The sequence below is a fragment of the Octopus bimaculoides genome, chromosome 18 (genome assembly GCF_046866305.1).
Source record: "Octopus bimaculoides isolate indiv1 chromosome 18, ASM4686630v1, whole genome shotgun sequence".
In the NCBI taxonomy this organism is placed as follows: Eukaryota; Metazoa; Mollusca; class Cephalopoda; order Octopoda; family Octopodidae; genus Octopus; species Octopus bimaculoides.
In genome coordinates, this window is record NC_142945.1 from 29,797,273 (window position 1) to 29,815,814 (window position 18,542).

The following is an 18,542-nucleotide window of genomic DNA, read 5'->3' on the forward strand; positions in this document are numbered from 1 at the left end:
TAAACACATTTAATAGTTTATTGCTGGTATTTAAGCCAAAACTTCGGACTGTCCGCATTTTAAACTGTGATTTTAAAAAATTCGAAAAGTTACATTTTTTTTTAATTATGAAAAATTTAAAAAATTTTTTTCGTATCGTGTGAATTCCCGTGTGTAGAATACAAATTCGCAAACATTCTCTGAAAATTCCAAAAGATAAAGAAGTTATGAGAGGTTATATCGCGTTCTTAAAGCAGGATTCCGCCAATTCTCCTGAAGAAAGCTATGCAGTTCATCTACTATAAAACTTATTAGTAATTTCCATAATAATGGTAAACATATAATTATAATTACTGATTTTCCTTCCTTTTCCTTTGTTCTTTTGTTTTTCTGTATTAGTACTGTCCTTCTTTTTGTCATCTATGGGGATGTTCCGTCAGTAAGAAACGCATGTATATAGTTGTGCATGATTGTGAGTTTTTTAAAACCAGAATTCTTGAACACCATCGGGTCCAGAGTCTTACGAATTTTAGCGCATTTTAGCAGATATTTTTTTTTTTTTCAGTTTTTATTCTCTAATATATATGTTCTGTTGTTTTGACCTATTTTCCATTTTCACTCTTAATTTTTCGCAGTTAGCCCGCTTCTTTGTTACGTTGAACCTCTTTACTCTAAGTATCAGACCCAAACTTCCAGACTGTTTCAGTGTTTGGTATATCATTCTCCTACCGTTCATTCTCATTGTTTAGCTGCTGGCAAAACATTTCATTGTTTCTTAGCAGCCTGTTCTGCTGGTTCTGGTTTATTTTTTGTTGGTATCTTTTTTTTTTTTTACCTGATATTACCTTAATTGTTTCTCTTGTCTCTTCTTTAGGTACTTTTAATCCTCTGTGTCTTATGTGCTCTCTTTGGAGTTCGTTTCTTCGTCTTTCCTTCATCTTCTTTTCAATTATGCATCTATCTTTCCAAGATCTTTGTTGAGCGGTTCGACTTGATTCTCAAGTTTCCATTTCTACCTTGAAGAGTGAAGGAACAGAAGGGTGAGAAAAGAAAAATTAAAAAATCTTAATACAGAGAGTGAAGAAGAAAAAAGTAAATAGATTTAAGCAATTAATTGTCACTTAGCTATGTTATATATTGTTTTCGTCTTCGTGTAACAAAGCAGAGAATAAAAGTTTAAATAGCATAGAGGAGACCAAACTAGTTGTGGGACGAGAAATAAAAGAGTAAAAGAAGAGAAAAAAATATTATGAAGGCGGAGATCAAGGGAAATTATTCATCATCATCCTCATCATCACCGTATTGGCAAGACGCCCTCCGGATCAGTCGTGAGTTTGATTTTATATATTTTGAACTGAAAATTAAATTTTTGTTATGCATATTGCCTTGTTAACTTAACCAGGACTCAAAGTTGTTAGTTAGTGTCTTTACTTCACCTACCATTTTCATCTCTAAAATATTAATTTTTACAAATATGGTGTCGACTTCCACTATTCTGCAAACTGAAAGGAAATGCAAGAGGCAACTCTCAAAAAACAGGCGCAGCACGTGAAAGAGAAGGACATTCCACTGTTGAAAATTGAAAGTACCAAAAAAGACGACTTTGATTTCTTAATCGACGTGAAATGGTATTGTTTCAGAAAGGCCTGAATCTTGAGATTGACAAGGACATCAGGCTTACTAACGTTAGTAAGGAAATAGTGATACAGAAGTCTAGAATACAGGGTGAGCTAGTTAAGAACGAAGTAAATGAGCTTAGGAAAGGCATCGCGACCGACGTGCTCACGGCAAATTTTCTCTAAGATATAAGGGAACGAAAGCCGTTCGACGGACGCGAGTGATAGAGACGCAAATCATAATTGGATCTTCGATGGATCGGGATAGGCGCGTGTTGTTCGATTCCAAGCAGATGTGTGCGTCTTTTCACTGTTACTTTCTCGACTGTTCAGGTTGGAAAGATGCATCATTGCTCATGTCAATGCCCAAGTCACGCACTGATTTGGATTCAGGGATTTCAATTCCTCCTGCGCCAGTATATCCTGTCTGCATGTCGTTTAGCTTCGTGTGCTGGTAACATAGGGCCTGGAATTTTCCTGCATTAAAATGTATGTTGTTATCCTCAACCCAACACCCGTTGCAGATGTGCAATATTTCCAGGATTTTGTATTGTTTGAGAGACTTTTGTGTCATCTGCATAGCTAGCAAGGGCTACTATGAACAGCAGTGATCCCAAGACAGTGCCCTGTGAACACCGCTTGCTATTTGCGTTTCCTTGGCCACAACTGCCTGCCGTCTATCCTTTAGAAAGTTGTGCAGCCATTCTCCAAGTTTTCCGCATATACCGAGATCGCGCAGTTTGTGACATATCATATCATAGTCAACCTTATCAAAGACTTTTGCAAAGTCGAGATATATCACATCCACGATTGAATCATCCAACAGCTGTTTTAACAACCAGTCGTAGTGTTGCAGGAGCTATATCAGACAGCTTCTACCTGGACGAAATCCATGCTGGGTGTCAGTCAGCAAGTCATTTTCTTCTAAGAACGTGATTAATTTCTTGCGGACTATTCGTTCCATGACTTTACTGATGTGTGAGGTCAGAGAGATAGGCCTATAATTTTTAGTATCTGCTCTGCTTCCTCCCTTATGGATAGGGCATATTATCCCTTCCTTCAATTTGTCTGGGAGCTTACCACTTGCAAGGAAGCTCTGGAAGAGAAACTGCAATGATTTTGTAAGAGCTCGCTTGCATGATTTGATTAGGACCGCTGGAAATCTATCCGGGTCAGCCGCTGAGTTTGTGTCAACCTCATCTATGGCCAGTATTACATCTTCAATGTTAATATCCTCAAATTTTTTAACCTCTTTGGTTTGACAAAGAATTCCGCTGGTTTGTTCACTTGCCTGTGTTCCAAAGTGTGTTCAGTATTTCACTTACCCTCATGGGGTTTCCTGTGAGGGAGCCATCTTTTTTGAAGAGGGGTCTTATCTTGTGGTGTATTGAGGCTGTTTCTTTGGCAAACTTAAAGAAGTTTTAGGGTTTGAATTGATATTTTCTATAACCCAAGCTTCTTTATTTGCTCTCTCTCTTTTTCATGAGATTGATGCAGACGTTTCTCAATTTCTAATAGCACTCTCCAGATGAGACTTCTCGCCACTTTTGGGATGCTTGCTCAGGCGGTTCGCAATCTTTGTCCGTCGTCTCATAAGAATCTTCCTTTCTCTGTGGATTCTGTTTTTGTGTATGTTGGCCTTGCACAATGGGACAGATTTGTCACATATGGCTTGTATTATGGACATGAAATGTTTGTGTCTCATGTCAATGTCTGGTGCGGAGAGACATTTAGGCCAATCCTTCTTGAGGATCTTTCTCAATCAGCTTCCGATTTGCTTTGTGAAAGTCTAGTTTGGAGTGATTTTGGGTGCTTCGTATAGGCTGTATGTCTGCAGGAGCTTTTGGTCCATACACAGACAGCTTTATTATATTGTGATCCGAGATCAGCGTCGGTGTCACTTTAACATTATGGATAATGTCCATATTGTTTGTAAACAGAGATCCAGTATATTATTTGCCCTGGCTGGTTGCAGCACGATTTGTTCCATGAAAGAGGTATTGGTAAGTTGGATCAAGGACTCTACTCGTGCTTGCTGTTGGTTATTTTCATTTTATTTACATTTTTAGCGCTTTTTTCCATTATCAGATTTATCAAAAAGTGGTTTAAAGATATATATATATATATATATGTATGTATGTATGCGTGTGTGTATAAACATGTGTGTGTGTATGTGTGTATATATATGTGTGTGTGTGTATGTATATATATATATATATATATATACTAGTGTGCCTGTGCAGTCAGAAATGACGGAATGAAAATGATACGGAAAATAAAATTAAAATAAAAACATTACAACTTTTATTTCAGTAATTGCTTCAACACCACGTTCTAGTGAAAACCCTACCGACAATGAGTTCGCCTTGTTTTGGATGGTCCGCTTCAGTATTGACCATTATTCTTCCATTCTTCTCCTCGATGTTCTCTCTCTTTCGATTTCTCTCCTTTGTACTGCTTCATCTTCTGTTTCATCTTGTCGCCTTAGATAGTCTCTCCTCACTGCCGCTTGCTCTTCTGTTTCATCTTGGCGTTTCATCTTATGCTGGTCTCTCTCTCACTTTGGATATCTCTCCTTTGTGTAATTAGGTACTCCTTTTCATTTTCACGTCTTCAAGCCTGTCTTCTTGCACTCGTCTCTCTTGTCTCACTTCTTGTGATTGATTCAATAACCTTAATGTATTGTTTAATCTTCTTGCGTCCAATTCTTCTTGAGTGACACTGGCTGTTCTTCGCCTTTGTCTCTCTGGTTAACCGTTGCCTTCTGTCTGATTCATTCTCCATAGCAGGTGGATGAGTATATTCAATACAACGGAACACAAACTTCAAAACAAATGATTGTGTGTGTGTGTGTGTGTGTGTGTGTGTGTGTGTGTGTGTGTAGATACAGAGAGAAAAAGAGAGAGAGAGAGGCAGCGTTCATCAATAAGGTGAAAATGTTTTTTGATGAGAGAGCGAGAGGCGGTGTTTGTTACCACTCCCTCTCTCATTGTTATCATTATTTTGTCTCTTACTTACACTGCTACTTCCTCATTGCGTCATTTTGGATAAATTTACAAACAAGCTCATTTTTATAATACATATATATATACATATATATATATATATATATATATATATATATATATATATATATATATATATATATATATATATATATATATATATATATATATATATTTATATATATATATATATTTATATATATATATATATATATATATATATATATAAATGCTGTGTGAGTATATAGTGAGCTCAAAAAGCACTCTTTCGAAAACAACTAGAATTTCAAAAAAGAAGTTGATACATCCATACAATTATTCATTAATGGATACAAAAGAACAAGACCTGGAAATGTAATTATAATTTTTACTGAAGAAAGTCAAAAATAACATCTGGTTTTTCAATTGAGACCTTGACCAATTCAAATACAAAAATTCTTTTTTCCTTCCCCACCTTAAAAGGCCCCTAAGTACTAAACAAACAATTCTGACCATACTAATACAAAATCCACGCCTATTTACCTCCCCCTCCTCAAAAAAGTTTTCTTCTTTCTTCTCCCTTGCTTGGCAAACACCACAAAATTCTTTATATATGTTAGGTCATCAAGTATGAAATTTGTAGTAAGGTATATGATAAACTTTGACAACTGCTCATTTTGCGACATTATTATATTTTCACAATCTCTATTTTTTGTTAGAAAGCTGACACATCTATTTTTTTATTCTAACTCATTTTGCGCTTTATAAAGTATTTATAAGTTGTTTTTTGCTATTTTTGTTTAGAGAGGGATAAGTCGGAAATTCGTACAGTTTTGAAATATGAGTTCTTTCTTGGAAATACAGCATCAAAGACAGCTCGGAATATTAATGGAGTATTTCATTCTAATGTTATTACACAACAGACAGTATCAAATTGGTTTGCAAAATTTTGTTCTGGTAACTTTGACCTCACAAATGAGCAACGAGGTCAACCAGACTCAACGGGGGATAATGACGAACTGAAAGCCCCCGTCGAGTAAATCCATCTCAAAATGCCCGTGAATTATCGTTGTTGTTTGGTGTTAGCAATATTGACTCACTTAGTTCAAATTGGTAAAGTAAAAAAGTTGGATATGTGGCTTCTACATGAATTCGATGAAAATCAGAAACGGCAACGTTTGGAAGCCTGCATTATACTACTTTCTCGTCACAAAAATCGAATTGTAACATGTGATGAGAAATGGATCCAATGCAACAACCGTAAGCGTTCAGCAGAATGGTTGGATAAACACGAGCCACCAAAACACAAACTAATAATAAAAAGTCATCAAAAGAAGCTGATGGTGTGTGTTTGGTGATCTGGCGCAGGTGTGATCCCTTATGATTTCATTAAACCATCAATCATGGCCGAAGCATACTGCAGCCAACTGAACCAAATGATGCAGAAACTTACAAAAAACAGCCTCTTATTTTATTGCAAGACAACGCCAGACCACTACAGGAAACTACAGGAGTTGGAGTTGGAAGTTCTCTATCATCCACCATACTCATCCGATCTTACCCCCACTGACTACCACTTCTTCCAGAATTTGGACAAACGTTTTGATAGGAAAAATTTAATTCCAACGATGCTGTAAAACAGGCCTTCCAAGATTTTATTGACTCTAGATTGCCAGGCTTTTACAGTTCCGGGCTGGACAAGCTACCGCTGAAATGGCAAAGGTGTATTGACAATATGGGTGCATACTTTGATGAATAAAACTATTCCTTGTATTTACAAAACATTAGCAAACATTATTTTCTTTTCTGCAAAGAATAATAAAAAGACTAAGAAATCTAACTTTAAACCAGTTTTCGATAAATCCGATAACGGAAGAAAACGCTAAAGAAAATTTAAATAAAATGTAAATAAAAATATATATATAATCATCCAACATTCTGACTACCTTATTATTTTAAGTATATATATATGTAGTGGATCATGCAAATGCATGAAGTGGATTCGATCCACTATAGCCAAATTTAAATCAACACTGCAACAGAACTTTTCCCACGGTGGAACAATAGTTTTTCTCTGACAGCAGTTTAATATTTTCCAGATGCCTTTTAGCTAGGCCGAAACAATGTCTTCACCACTTGACCCTTTCTAACCTCTTCTACATCACCAAAATCTAGAATAAAGATAACAAGACCACCAACTAAATCTATTGTTCTCAATAATATATCTATCCTTCTAGATAGTTATAAAAGCAAGGAAATCACAAGCAAAATTTAGTTTAGTAACCAGTCGGTGACGACTCAAGTAGTTTAGTCACCAGTCGGTGACGACTCAACTAGTTTAGTCACCAATCGGTGACAACTCAACCAGTCCAGTCACATGGTGACGACTCAGTGAGGACGAAGTCTGGCTGACCAGCTAGAACCTTGGCTAGAGGGAAAAATGAAGTTTACTGCCAGTAGCTGTCAGACAACGTCGCACACCCTACAACTGTCTGCTTACTACTACACGATCGTGTACACACATATACAGGCCGAAATTAATTTTCTTTACCTTGCATACTTTACGAACTGTGTTATACTATTACACTAACCTACCCGTCGTGGTATGGTATTTATTAAAGTAACGGTAAATAAATATTTCTTTATAACTTTGATCACTGTTCATCGTTCATCTTACAACCGTTACTATTGATAACTACACACAATTATCATCACTAATCAAAAATATAACCGTTACATATATATAATTTCTTTATTCCTTTGGAATATGAATCTCAAAAGGGGAGATGTGCGAGAGTACGACACCCCTGGCGAGAATGGACTGGACCACTACATATAAATAGTAGCGGTCTGAGTAAGTGAGGTAGTCCGGCGGAGGGGGTACCACCTCAGCATACTATAGAGGGCTGGTAGAGGGCAAGTGTAATGACGACCAGGGGGAGACTCTGGGTTTCGATGACAGCCAGCTTGCCAACCTGTATCGAAGAAGTTTCGGCCCGGGACCTATGGACAACTTCCAGAGGTCCCTGGCCTGGCTGTGCTTCCGAAGTGCCTCGCGAGGTACGGCGTCACTGTTTCGCCTACGTGCCCACCTAAGAGGGAAAGCACGTCTGGAGAAGAAATGCCTGACGTCAATAAAGTACGAAAAAAGATGGAAGAAAGTAGCCTGAATGTTGGGTATGTGCCTAATTAAGCGCGGTGGGGGGATGACGAAGTAAACAGTTTAACGCAGGAATGTGGTTGGTGGGGTCCAAGGGCCCTGGAACAGGGGGTGCAGCGGGTGCATCTGCACCCCCTAGAATTTTCAGGGGGTGCAAGATCAAAATTTGCACCCCCTACATAATCTTACCAGTTTCAGAAAAAAAGTGTCTAAAATCTATCGGTATAAAATGTTTATTTCGATCTCGTTTCAAAACAAAGAATAAATAAATAAATAAATAAATAAATAAAAGTGATGAAGCTGGCATAAAATTCCCTAGGGAGTTTAGGACCACTAATTTCTGAAGGAAAGTAGCGTCAAAATACAAAAAAATAAGTGACAATAACAACAGTAGCAGCAACAATAACAACAACAAAACCAGCATGTATAGTTAATTTTGAATATATAGCATTACTTGAATTATTGAAGACAGCTCCCACCCAGTTTCTGTCTGTCAATACTTCTCTCCATCTTTCAGAACCACTCCCAAATTCTTTGTAATTGGTGTTGCTAAAGACTTAAAACATGGTTGAATGGATTCGACCGTTTGACCCCAGTCTAAAAATAAAACCCCTTCAAAATTCTTTCAGTACAAAACGACCACTGCCTGGGTAAGTGCTTTGTTTTTCTTGAGTCTTGATTCACCTTTTCATTAAATCTTTACTTTCCTTAGGAAATAGTTTCCTTTTAGCGTTACTACTAACAAATCGTATCTTAAAGACGTAGTTTAGGCAGAATGCCTTATATATTGACGACTTTCATTTTTTATCTTGCTTTAATTCTGTCATATTATTAATCGAAAGTCTTCCTGCGTATATATAAAATAGTATCTGCGTTATATGTGTTTCCGATACTGTCCTGCTTTTTCGTTTTATATAGAAAACGTTGATTTAATTAGTTTGATAAGTGCCTCTGCACGAAACTCTCGAACCTTCAGTCACTATGTAACTTTCTCCGATCAATAAATTTATACTTATTGAGACTGACTAAACATAAGTTCTATTTTTCATGTTTGAACCACTACGCCTCTGATTAGAACCCAATAATGTTTGAAAATCGATTAAGGTTGTTCATCTTTTTTTCAATCTACGGAGAAATGGCTAAATTTGCCCTCTTTATAAATACACGTTATATATATATATATATATATATATATATATAGACCACGATAATCGGCTCGGGATTCTCCCCAATGACTTTACTAAGGTCACTCGAGGCCCCAATTCGCCGTGAAACCATTTGGTAGCTGGTATCGTTACGAGGTCTATTTATATTTACCCACTTCTCTACCTGTAAAGTAAGCTCTCCTCCAGTTATATGGTTTTACCGTATATTATCATATGTGTGTGTGTGTGTGTGTGTGTGTGTGTGTGTGTGTGTGTGTGTGTGTGTGTGTGTGTGTGTGTGTGTGCGTGCGTGCGTGCGTGCGTGCGTGTGTGTGTGTGTGTGTGTGTATATATATATATATATATATAGTGAGAGAGAGAGAGAGAGAGGGAGAGAGAGAGAGAGAGAGAGAGAGAGGGAGAGAGAGAGAGAGAGAGGGAGAGAGAGAGAGAGAGGGAGAGAGAGAGAGAGAGAGAGGAGAGAGAGAGAGAGAGAGGTAGGTAGGTACATATGCAAGCACACATACACGCACGCATATATATACGAATGTATGTATTTGTGTGTCTGAATGTCACCCCACCATCGCCTGATAACTAATGTTGATGCGATTATGCCCCTGTAACTTGGCGGTTCGAAAAAAGAGGTGATAGAATTAATACGAGGCTTCCAAAGAATAATTCCTGGCGTTGATTTGTTCAAATAAAAGACGGTGCTCTAGTATAGCATATCGTTTTTTGAAGCATATTGGATGGAACGTCATGTTGCTGGTTTTGCCAATAAAAACACAAGCACTATTTATTTGATGTTCACTATTTGTTTTTCAGGTTTTTCTTCGACCAGAGTTCTTTTGTTACAATTCAGTGGCCTTATACGTGGTTCTATACTTATTTTTTCTTTCTTGTGTTTGCCCTTTTTCATCATCTGCCATGTTGTATTCAACAGAAATTCAAAATCTTATGGGAAACTTCGTAAATCTTGTAAGGGAACTTGCTGAAGACTGCAGTGCAGAAGTAAGTCAGTGGTTTAAGTGTCGGGACAATTTCCTCTCTGATACAACTCAAAATGAAATTTTAGAGGCATATGCTCATAACATTTTACATGAGATCAAAATAAAAGTAGAAAATTCCAGATTTATTGGCATTATATGTGATGGTACCACTAATTGCTTTGGCATGGAACAAGTATCAATCACTGTCCGGTACGTTTCTGAAGACCTGAATGTCAATGAGGATTTTCTAGGTTTTTATAATCCTCCTGACTGCTCTTCGAAGACACTGACTAAGATTTTTCTAGATATTTTTTGTCGCCTAAACATTTCACTTGACTCAAAGCTATGCTGTTTTTCATTTGATGGTGCAAATACCATGAGTGGAAACATTTCAGGTGTACAAATGCGATTGAAAAATTTGTTCCCAGGTACATATTTTGTACACTGTGGAAACCACTCTCTAGACCTTGTCCTCCAAAAAGTTAGTTTTAAGGTTACCTTTGTAGCTGATGCACTGAACTTTGTTCATCAATGCGCCATTCTTGTAAAAGAGTCACCAAAAAGAAAAGCACAATGGACAAATCTTTGTGTTGCAAGCAGTGTGTCCAACTCGGTGGTGCATTAGAGCAACAGCACTGAAATGAGCAGAAAACAATTATAAGAATATTCAAAATTTTTTGCTTGACCTTCTTAATGACTCATCGTTAAGAGCAACAACAAAGACTACTGTTAAAGGGCTGCTAAAACAATCTGGCAAAGCTTCCACTTTGTTCGGCATTAAAATCGCTGGGGATATATTTGGGGTATGTGAGTCAGTGGCACGTAGCTTACAGCGTCCAGGCACGACAGCCGGTGATTGCTTGAAATTGATTGAAAAGTTGAAAACCTCTCTTTCAAAAATGAGAAGTGAGAAGGTTTTTGAAAAATATTTTGATGAAGTATCCTCTTCTGGCTTGGTGAAAATACCCAACATTTCGCGATCTAAAAATACACCACTGCGCTTTAGGTACACAACAACTACTGAAGAAGTTGCTCTTTCTGTCACCGATGACTGGCGTCGGCAATTTTTCTCTATAGTGGTTGTCATCGAAAATGAATTGACTCGCCGGTTTCAGCAACAGGGAATACGTGTATGCTCTGAGCGAGTGGAGTTGCTGTTGTCAGCAGTCAATTGTGGAGTATTTAACTTTGAAAATGCACATCTACCTGCTTCTTTTGATTTGCTCTTACTGTCATCTCAAATCAAACTTCTTGCTAGCCTATGGACGGAAAGGGAAAATTTGCCTAAATTATTTAATGACATAGTTGATAAATAGAGAGTGTCTGATGCTATTTTTCGTTCTAGTATGCCACAAGTGTTGGCGTTAATGCAGCTTGTCTTGTCTTCACCTGTATCTGTTGCATCAAGCAAAAGAACATTCAGTGCACTTCGCCATTTGAAGACCTGGCTCCGTACCACAATGACACAACACCGTATTACACATACGATGAAAACACTTTGCACATCCTCATGAAACAAAACGTTTCATTAACAAAACGTGTGAGCGTAGGAAAACTTTTGGAATATGTTGATACAGTTTTTTTCATATACGTATGTATTATGGAGTGATGCAAAAACTCAGCTTACTTCCATTTTAACACTTCTTATAGCTTCATTATTTCTTGGTAAACTGACATTTGAATGTTCAGAGAAAACTTCAAAAGTAACTATTAGTGGCTTCTCTTCAAAATGAACAAAATTTGGCATCATGCTGTTATCAAGTACCTGTAGAAAAATGATTTAGTCCCCAAGGACATGTTGATATATCGGAGGATGATGCTCCAGTTTTATCAACAGTGCACAGCTGATTAACTGATTTGAGCAGAGATAATTTTGAGAAGACTAATGATCTGAACAGTCTGCAACTGCTTCCACTGGAGAAAAAAATATAAATTGCTAATGTTATTAGCATATCATGTGTGAGGGCTGAGAATATTCTACACAATAAATTTGGCATGATGAAAGTTTCTGCTTGGTGGGTGTTGCTTCTTCTGACACCTGATTAAAAGGGCACCAGGCTGATCACATTTCGATAATATCTGACATTGCTTGAGGCAAATCCAGTTTCCTTAAATGTGTTGGGTTTATCATTTTGAGTTAGAGAATAAGAGATAATCTAACAGTGGAGACACTCTTCAACACTTACTCTAAAGAAGGTCATCAAGATCGTTTAATCTGCAGGGAAGGTGATGGCCTCAGTATTTTGGATTGCAAAAAGCATCGTGTTTATTGACTACTTTCAAAGGCTCTCACCATCAATGGAGAGTGCTGTACTGTGCCACCTTTCTAAGGCAGTTGCGAAAGGCTATCAAGGCCAAACGCAAGGAAAACTGTCGAGTATGTTTTTCTTTCATCGAAACAAATACTCCAGTGCACAAGTAATTGGTTTCGATGGCTGCTGTGTGTGATTGGCTTTGGACTGCTAAGCCACCCTCCCTACTTTAATGATTTGACCTCATCTTATTATCTATATCCCCTACATATATAAAAAAAAATCCTCGGTTTGGAAACAATATCATAGTGATGATGTCTTATCAGCTGTTGAAAACTTGTTTAACTAACAGGATAGCTTCTTTTCCAAGGCAATCGAAGCAATGAATCGCTGAAAGAAGTATGTAGATATCTTTTCTGTTTGATTTTCACTTTTCAATTGCCTCAATTTTATTCCAATTTAAAAATTGTGTATTGTTCACATGAACTAAACCAACAATATGTTTATCCAACATTTCACAAAACTTTATTAAAAGTTCCATCGTTGAATGTTTTAACATTGTAATGTTGTCACCTTGTATAAAATGCCAGCTTCCACATCTTGTTCTCTGATGGAGGGGAAATGATCAAACTTTAAACCTCTGTTACAGTTTTCTAAAGTTTTTCTGGAATAAGTGAATAGCATCAGATTCAACGGGAAAAATTACACCAATATATCAAATTTGAAAATTTTCGCTTAATTTTAAAATTTCAGAAGGTGAAATCAAGCAGAAAAGATCCTAATATTTAAAAATGAACTTCATTTGGTCACATTCTCTGAGAATATATTGGTCAGCCTGTTAACTTTCCAGTCGATCCTCATAATAATAAAAGTTATTATTATTGAACATTTGTTTGTTTTGATACCCAAATTAGAAAACTTCACCTTGTTTGTAAAACTTTTGGGTACTACAGAAGTGTGAACCCGAGTTCTGAGAGTGCGCATGTCACAAATTTGTGCGTGCACGCGCTTTAGTTGTAAGTAGTCGATTTTAGCTCACAAGGCAAATGACGAGATGCGCAAATTCGCGCTACTTGCTGTAAAAGGAGCGGGGTTATCCATGTAATACAAAAAGAAAATTGCAGATAAGTTGAATATAAAAGTGAAAAATAATCATTGAATACTGAAAAAACATTCATCTCCCCTAACTTTAAACCCTAACTCTAAACCTAACCCCTAACCCTAAACCCTAATCATAATCCCTAAGCCTTAATAAAATATGGGAAAAGCTGGAGATGAATGTTTTGAAAACATTCTGAACTATCTTTCAGAATGGTTTACTTTTCAATGAAATGTCATTTTGTTATTTTTCATGTTTTTATTCAATTAATCTGCAATTTTCTTCTTGTATTAGATGGATGACCCACCCTCCATTTACAGCAAGTAGCGAGCGTCTCGTTTTTTACCTGTGTGCTAAATTCGACTACTTACGACTAACGCAGGCGCATGCGCAAATTTGTGACATGCACACTCCCAGAACTTGGATCCACACTTCTCCAGTAGTGCCAAATTTTGGAACTGAGTTTGCACCCACTAAGCAAATTTTGTTCCCGGGCCACTGGTGGGGTCAAACCCATTCCGCGTCCATTCATTCTTTCATTTTCATCCGAAATTATAATGTATTTATTCACTATATGTAATCTCATCGGATAAGTCCTCTATTTGTTCCGTGTATTGTCCCCTCTTTGTTTAACCCTTGTAGTTTGAATAAAATCATCGTGCTAGTTCCACAGTTCGTGTGTTCATAGTTTAAAGATTACAGGTCGAGTTAGAGCGCTGGATTGTTGGTTCTTAAAAGATTGTTGTTGCGTTCCATGTAGTAACAGCAGTTTGTTTCGATTATATTATTACACTGTTGCAGCGTATTCGTTTATCCATAAGGATATAACAGAGAGAGAGAGAGAGAGAGAGAGAGAGAGAGAGAGAGAGAGAGAGAGAGAGAGAGAGAGAGAGAGAGAGAGAGAGAGAAGAGAGAGAGAGAAAGAGAGAGAGAGAAAGAGAGAGAGAGAGAAAGAGAGAGAAAGAGAGAGAGAGAAAGAGGAAGATAGCAGTGGTGGTGGTGGTGTGTTGATAGTGAAAAGTATTCTTTTATTGAACTAATTTTTTTAATCAGTGACCATCGCATAGGTATAAGTGCAATTATTTATCGCCTGCTCACTTAAAAAATTGATATTTGTTTATAAGGGTTAATTTAGCCTAAACTTTGGATTCACATGAAACACGGTTGCAGGCAGCCTGAGAAAGGATGCACAGAGTGGAACAGCAAGAAAATATATTAAAAAAAATGAAAAGGACAACACTGACGGAGACGCGAGAGAATGAATATTTAAAGAAAGCTAAACTATGAATACTATAAAAATGCAAATCATCCTTTCTTCCTTAAATAGGTCCACTTAAATGTTTCCATTCTGTGGAATTAACACGGGTCCTACTAGTTATCATTATTGTTGTTGTTGTTGTTATATTCCCTACTCTAAAATGTTTTACGATATAGAATGCATGTTCCATTTTCATCTTTTTTTTAAAGTATTTTCAAACCTTTTCTTGGCCTCTTTATATATCTTGATCCTTTTTTTTTTCAACCAAGTTACTGCATATGGAAGATAAAGTGTTAGATATATTTCTGCCTTTCATGAAGTTGGCACAAGTGTGTTCCATTTCTCATTAATATTACGGAGTACTCCTCGTAAGAATAATGAAGAATGGAACATTAAAATGTTTAGTTTGGCTGCTTTTGCTGCTGGAGAGTTTCTTGATTACTAAACGATTCGTCATAGAATTTCTGTTATGCGAATTAAATAGGAATGGCTTGAGCATTCAGCTGGTGGATATGTTCTCTTTCTATAATTCTGCGTCCAGTAGAAGCAACTTCAATCAACTCAGGATTATTAAACCACTACGATTATCACCGATGCTACTAGAAAACAAAACAAAGAAAGTACGAGGTATACATCACGTAGTTGCCCGATTTTCTGGAGAAAACAGTCAAAGCCTTTCGAAAAACACATTGTATGATGAAAGGCATTTCAGCCTTCGAATGTCAGTCTACTCGATCAGGGCTGATCTGGACTAAACAACGAGAACAATAACACTACAAATTAATACTATTATGAAATGGGGTAAATGGTGGCAATGACAGAATTTGTAGAGAGATGGGGGAAATACCTTTATCTACTTTTTGCATTTCTTTTTTTCCAGAAACCGATAAAATGAATACCTGCTGTCTGATTTAACACGGTCATCAAATAAATTTAGGTACATTTAATACATTTAGGTACATTTAATACATTTAGGTACATTTAATACATTTAGGTGAGAGAGATTTCCGTCAGAAAATAACTTCCCCTGCTCACAGGGACACTGAAAAATGTCACGGATGTTATCCACGTTCCTTTAAACCAGGGGTGGGGAAACTTTTTAGTACGGCGGGCTAAAATTTCCAAAGAAAAAGGTCCGCGGGCGGATCACAAGTTCTAACTCTTATATCTGTGTAAATCTTCTATATATCTATATTAATAAAGATAAGTTTAAGACATTAAATTAACGCGTAACATCTTCATTAACGCCGCCACTGAATTTAGAACGTTTATATTGCTTATGAGGTATTCTATATTTTTCAGCTAGAGTGTAGTTGGGTCTCAAGGGGGTGGTACAAACCTAGCAGTATGTGGTTTATAGTGAAAACAACATTTCCATTCATATGGCAATTACCGGACGATTTTCTGTTCGAGTCTAACCGTTTTAAGTCATAGTGGAAACGCAACTTTGGTCACAAATAAACATACGAATATTGTATAAATCTTATAATTGAAAAATTTACTATATTTTGTACATATAAGTATACCAGCTTGCGGGTGCAATAAAATGGGCTCGCGGGCGTAATTTCCACACCCCTGCTTTAAACTAAGCCCTAAAAGAGAACTGGGGTGGATTCTGTTGGCTACAGCCTTCTTCAAAGAATGTGTGGTCTTGCACGAATACTGGAACTCATTGTTAAATGATCCAATATAAGCGTAAATGCCGCTCTTTGAATTATAATATCAATCTTTCGAAAATGCATATTTCTATGCTTGTCTTTGTACTCATGTGAAAAACTCATTGTAAAGAGGGAACAAGTTGAGTACTGTAATGTAGAAATATACTCGCAACGAACCCTAATCTAGGTTAATTTCATTTTATATTTCAAATACAATTAGGAAGGGACTTGGACCTCACACCAGCATATTTCTTTTTATTGTACCATTATTTATTCCACTTTTCACTCTCTCTATTTATCTCTCTCCCTCTCTCTCTCTCTCTCTCCGCAGTAATCTGGTTGGTGGTTATATTCATTTGCTATATAAATGGACAGACGTCCCACACAGCACCGTTACCGTTTATATTGGGTAACATTACAGAAATTGGTGATTTTTGCAAGAACTTTGAGGGATTCATAAGAATGCCACTTGACTGCCGAAATGCCTTTCAGTGCACTAGGACAGTGGCACGGGCTTTACCTACCTGTCCTATTGGACAAGTCTTCAGTTTACAGAAACACGTTTGTGTTGATATTTCCGATACATTTAATGACTGTCAATTTTCTGGTAAGGAACATGCTTATTACCTTAAATCTTCAATTTTCTCTCTTATATCTGTTGCATTATATAGGTTCTCTTCCGTTCATCTCCCTCTCTTCCTCTCTTTTATTCTCCAATTTCTTTTCTCCTTCTCGTTCATTTTCGTTCTCGTATTCTTTTCTATCTTTTTGCTCCTCTTCTTTCTTGGGAATGAGTATGAAAATTGAAGTGAAAATGCATAGGTTTCGGGATATCAGGTACATTATTGCAGTAATCCAGGTCGTGTGTTTCAAATTTCAGATATATCCGTTCGCAAGTAGCAGATAAGTGAAAGGAGGTTCATTCGCCTTCATAGGATGCTACGCTATAGTTAATTTTGCTGTGGATGTATAAATGGGTTTCACGCTTTTACTGCGCATTTATTGTCGTTTTTGCGTTTTAGTTGCGCTATGTTGAAGTGATAAAGTATTTGACGGTTAAGGTTCTCAAACATTTGAATTTCAGTTGATTGGAAAGGGTGTCTGCTAAAGCAATCATATATCGACTACATTGCTGACTTTATTGAAATCCAATACGAAGTTCTACACAACAGTCCGGCAAAGAACCAGTTTTTTTATGAAGTGGAACTAACTTTAATCAACCAAGGGTTAAAAACTATTGTTCGAGGAGGTAAGTAATTAGATTGATAGTTGGCTCCCGTTGTCATTTTTATGAATATATTCTTTTGTAATATTCATGCTAAGTAGCATATACGCACGCATGCACATTCACATATATACATACATGCACATACATATACTTATACATGCAGTACTTATACACCAGTATTTCACTGTAGCCTATACTGGTGACTTTTGCAGGTAATACTTCCAAAAACGTGTTCCAAAAAACTAGTTAACATCACTTTTACTGCAGAATGTTGAGTCTTGAATTTCTTTTCCGCAGGCATTTCCGGATGTTGCCGCTCCATACTTTGCCTTTTGAGACCCAGATCTCATCTCCTGTGACTATTCTCCCCCAAACAGCTTCGTCTTCATAGTTGTAGTGATGGAGTAAACGTTGACAGATCTACATATGCGCTTTGGTAAGCTCTCTTGACACCCATCTCGCACAGATCCTATGGAAGCGAAGTTGTCATGGATGACTTAGTATGCAGAACCATGACTGATTTGAACCTCTCAAGCTTGTTGAATTTTCACGTCAATGGTGGAGGTCGATGTGAGTCCTGCTCTCTCTTCGTGCTTCACGTTTGTCCAGTCACTTTTAAACTTCTCGATTCACCATTACACGCTTCTAGGCGGTTGAACACTGTCCACTCAATGTACTGAAAGCCTGCGATGAATTTCAGCCCCTGGCACATCTTCAGACCAGAGAAATTGGACCACTGATCTCTCTGTGCTTCCTTGGGGTACACTGCCAGCGGAACAGCCATGTTTACTCTGCAACACAAGAAAGAAAATTAGAGTGATCAAGGTCAACCATTGGTTACATAACTACAAGTGTACCACTTTTTAGCATATGAGTGCTAAAGGCGGTGCAGCCAACCTAAAATAAGTTCTGGCGAAAGTACAAATAATTTTTGACTTCTAAAGACTTAAAATCTAATTACCTTAAAAACTAGTTTCACGACTAAGGCTTAAAAAGTAGTCTTTTTCGATATATGCTGTGTTCTGCGTAAATGTTTATTAATAACTGCGTGTGTGTTAAGGCGGCGAGCTGGGAGAATCGTTAGCACGCCGAGCAAAATGCTTAATGGCATATACTTCGATGACGCCTATAAATATACACGACAGCGTGTTTGTATATGCACAGTGTATGAAAG

The 18,542-nt window shown here is 37.2% G+C and overlaps 1 protein-coding gene across 2 annotated transcripts in view; it reads left to right on the forward strand.

Annotated features, from left to right (window-relative positions):
• LOC106867497 (uncharacterized) overlaps positions 1-18,542 on the forward strand; it is a 53,202-nt gene that overhangs the window by 10,481 nt on the left and 24,179 nt on the right. The window contains exons 2-4 of one of the 2 annotated variants that reach the window (XM_089365951.1): positions 1,142-1,307; positions 16,472-16,747; positions 17,225-17,389. In XM_089365951.1, coding sequence (XP_089222077.1) covers positions 1,229-1,307; positions 16,472-16,747; positions 17,225-17,389 — 520 coding nt within the window. In that variant the 5' untranslated portion in view covers positions 1,142-1,228. The remainder of the gene's footprint in view (positions 1-1,141; positions 1,308-16,471; positions 16,748-17,224; positions 17,390-18,542) is intronic. The other variant, XM_014912383.3, reaches the window with a different exon arrangement.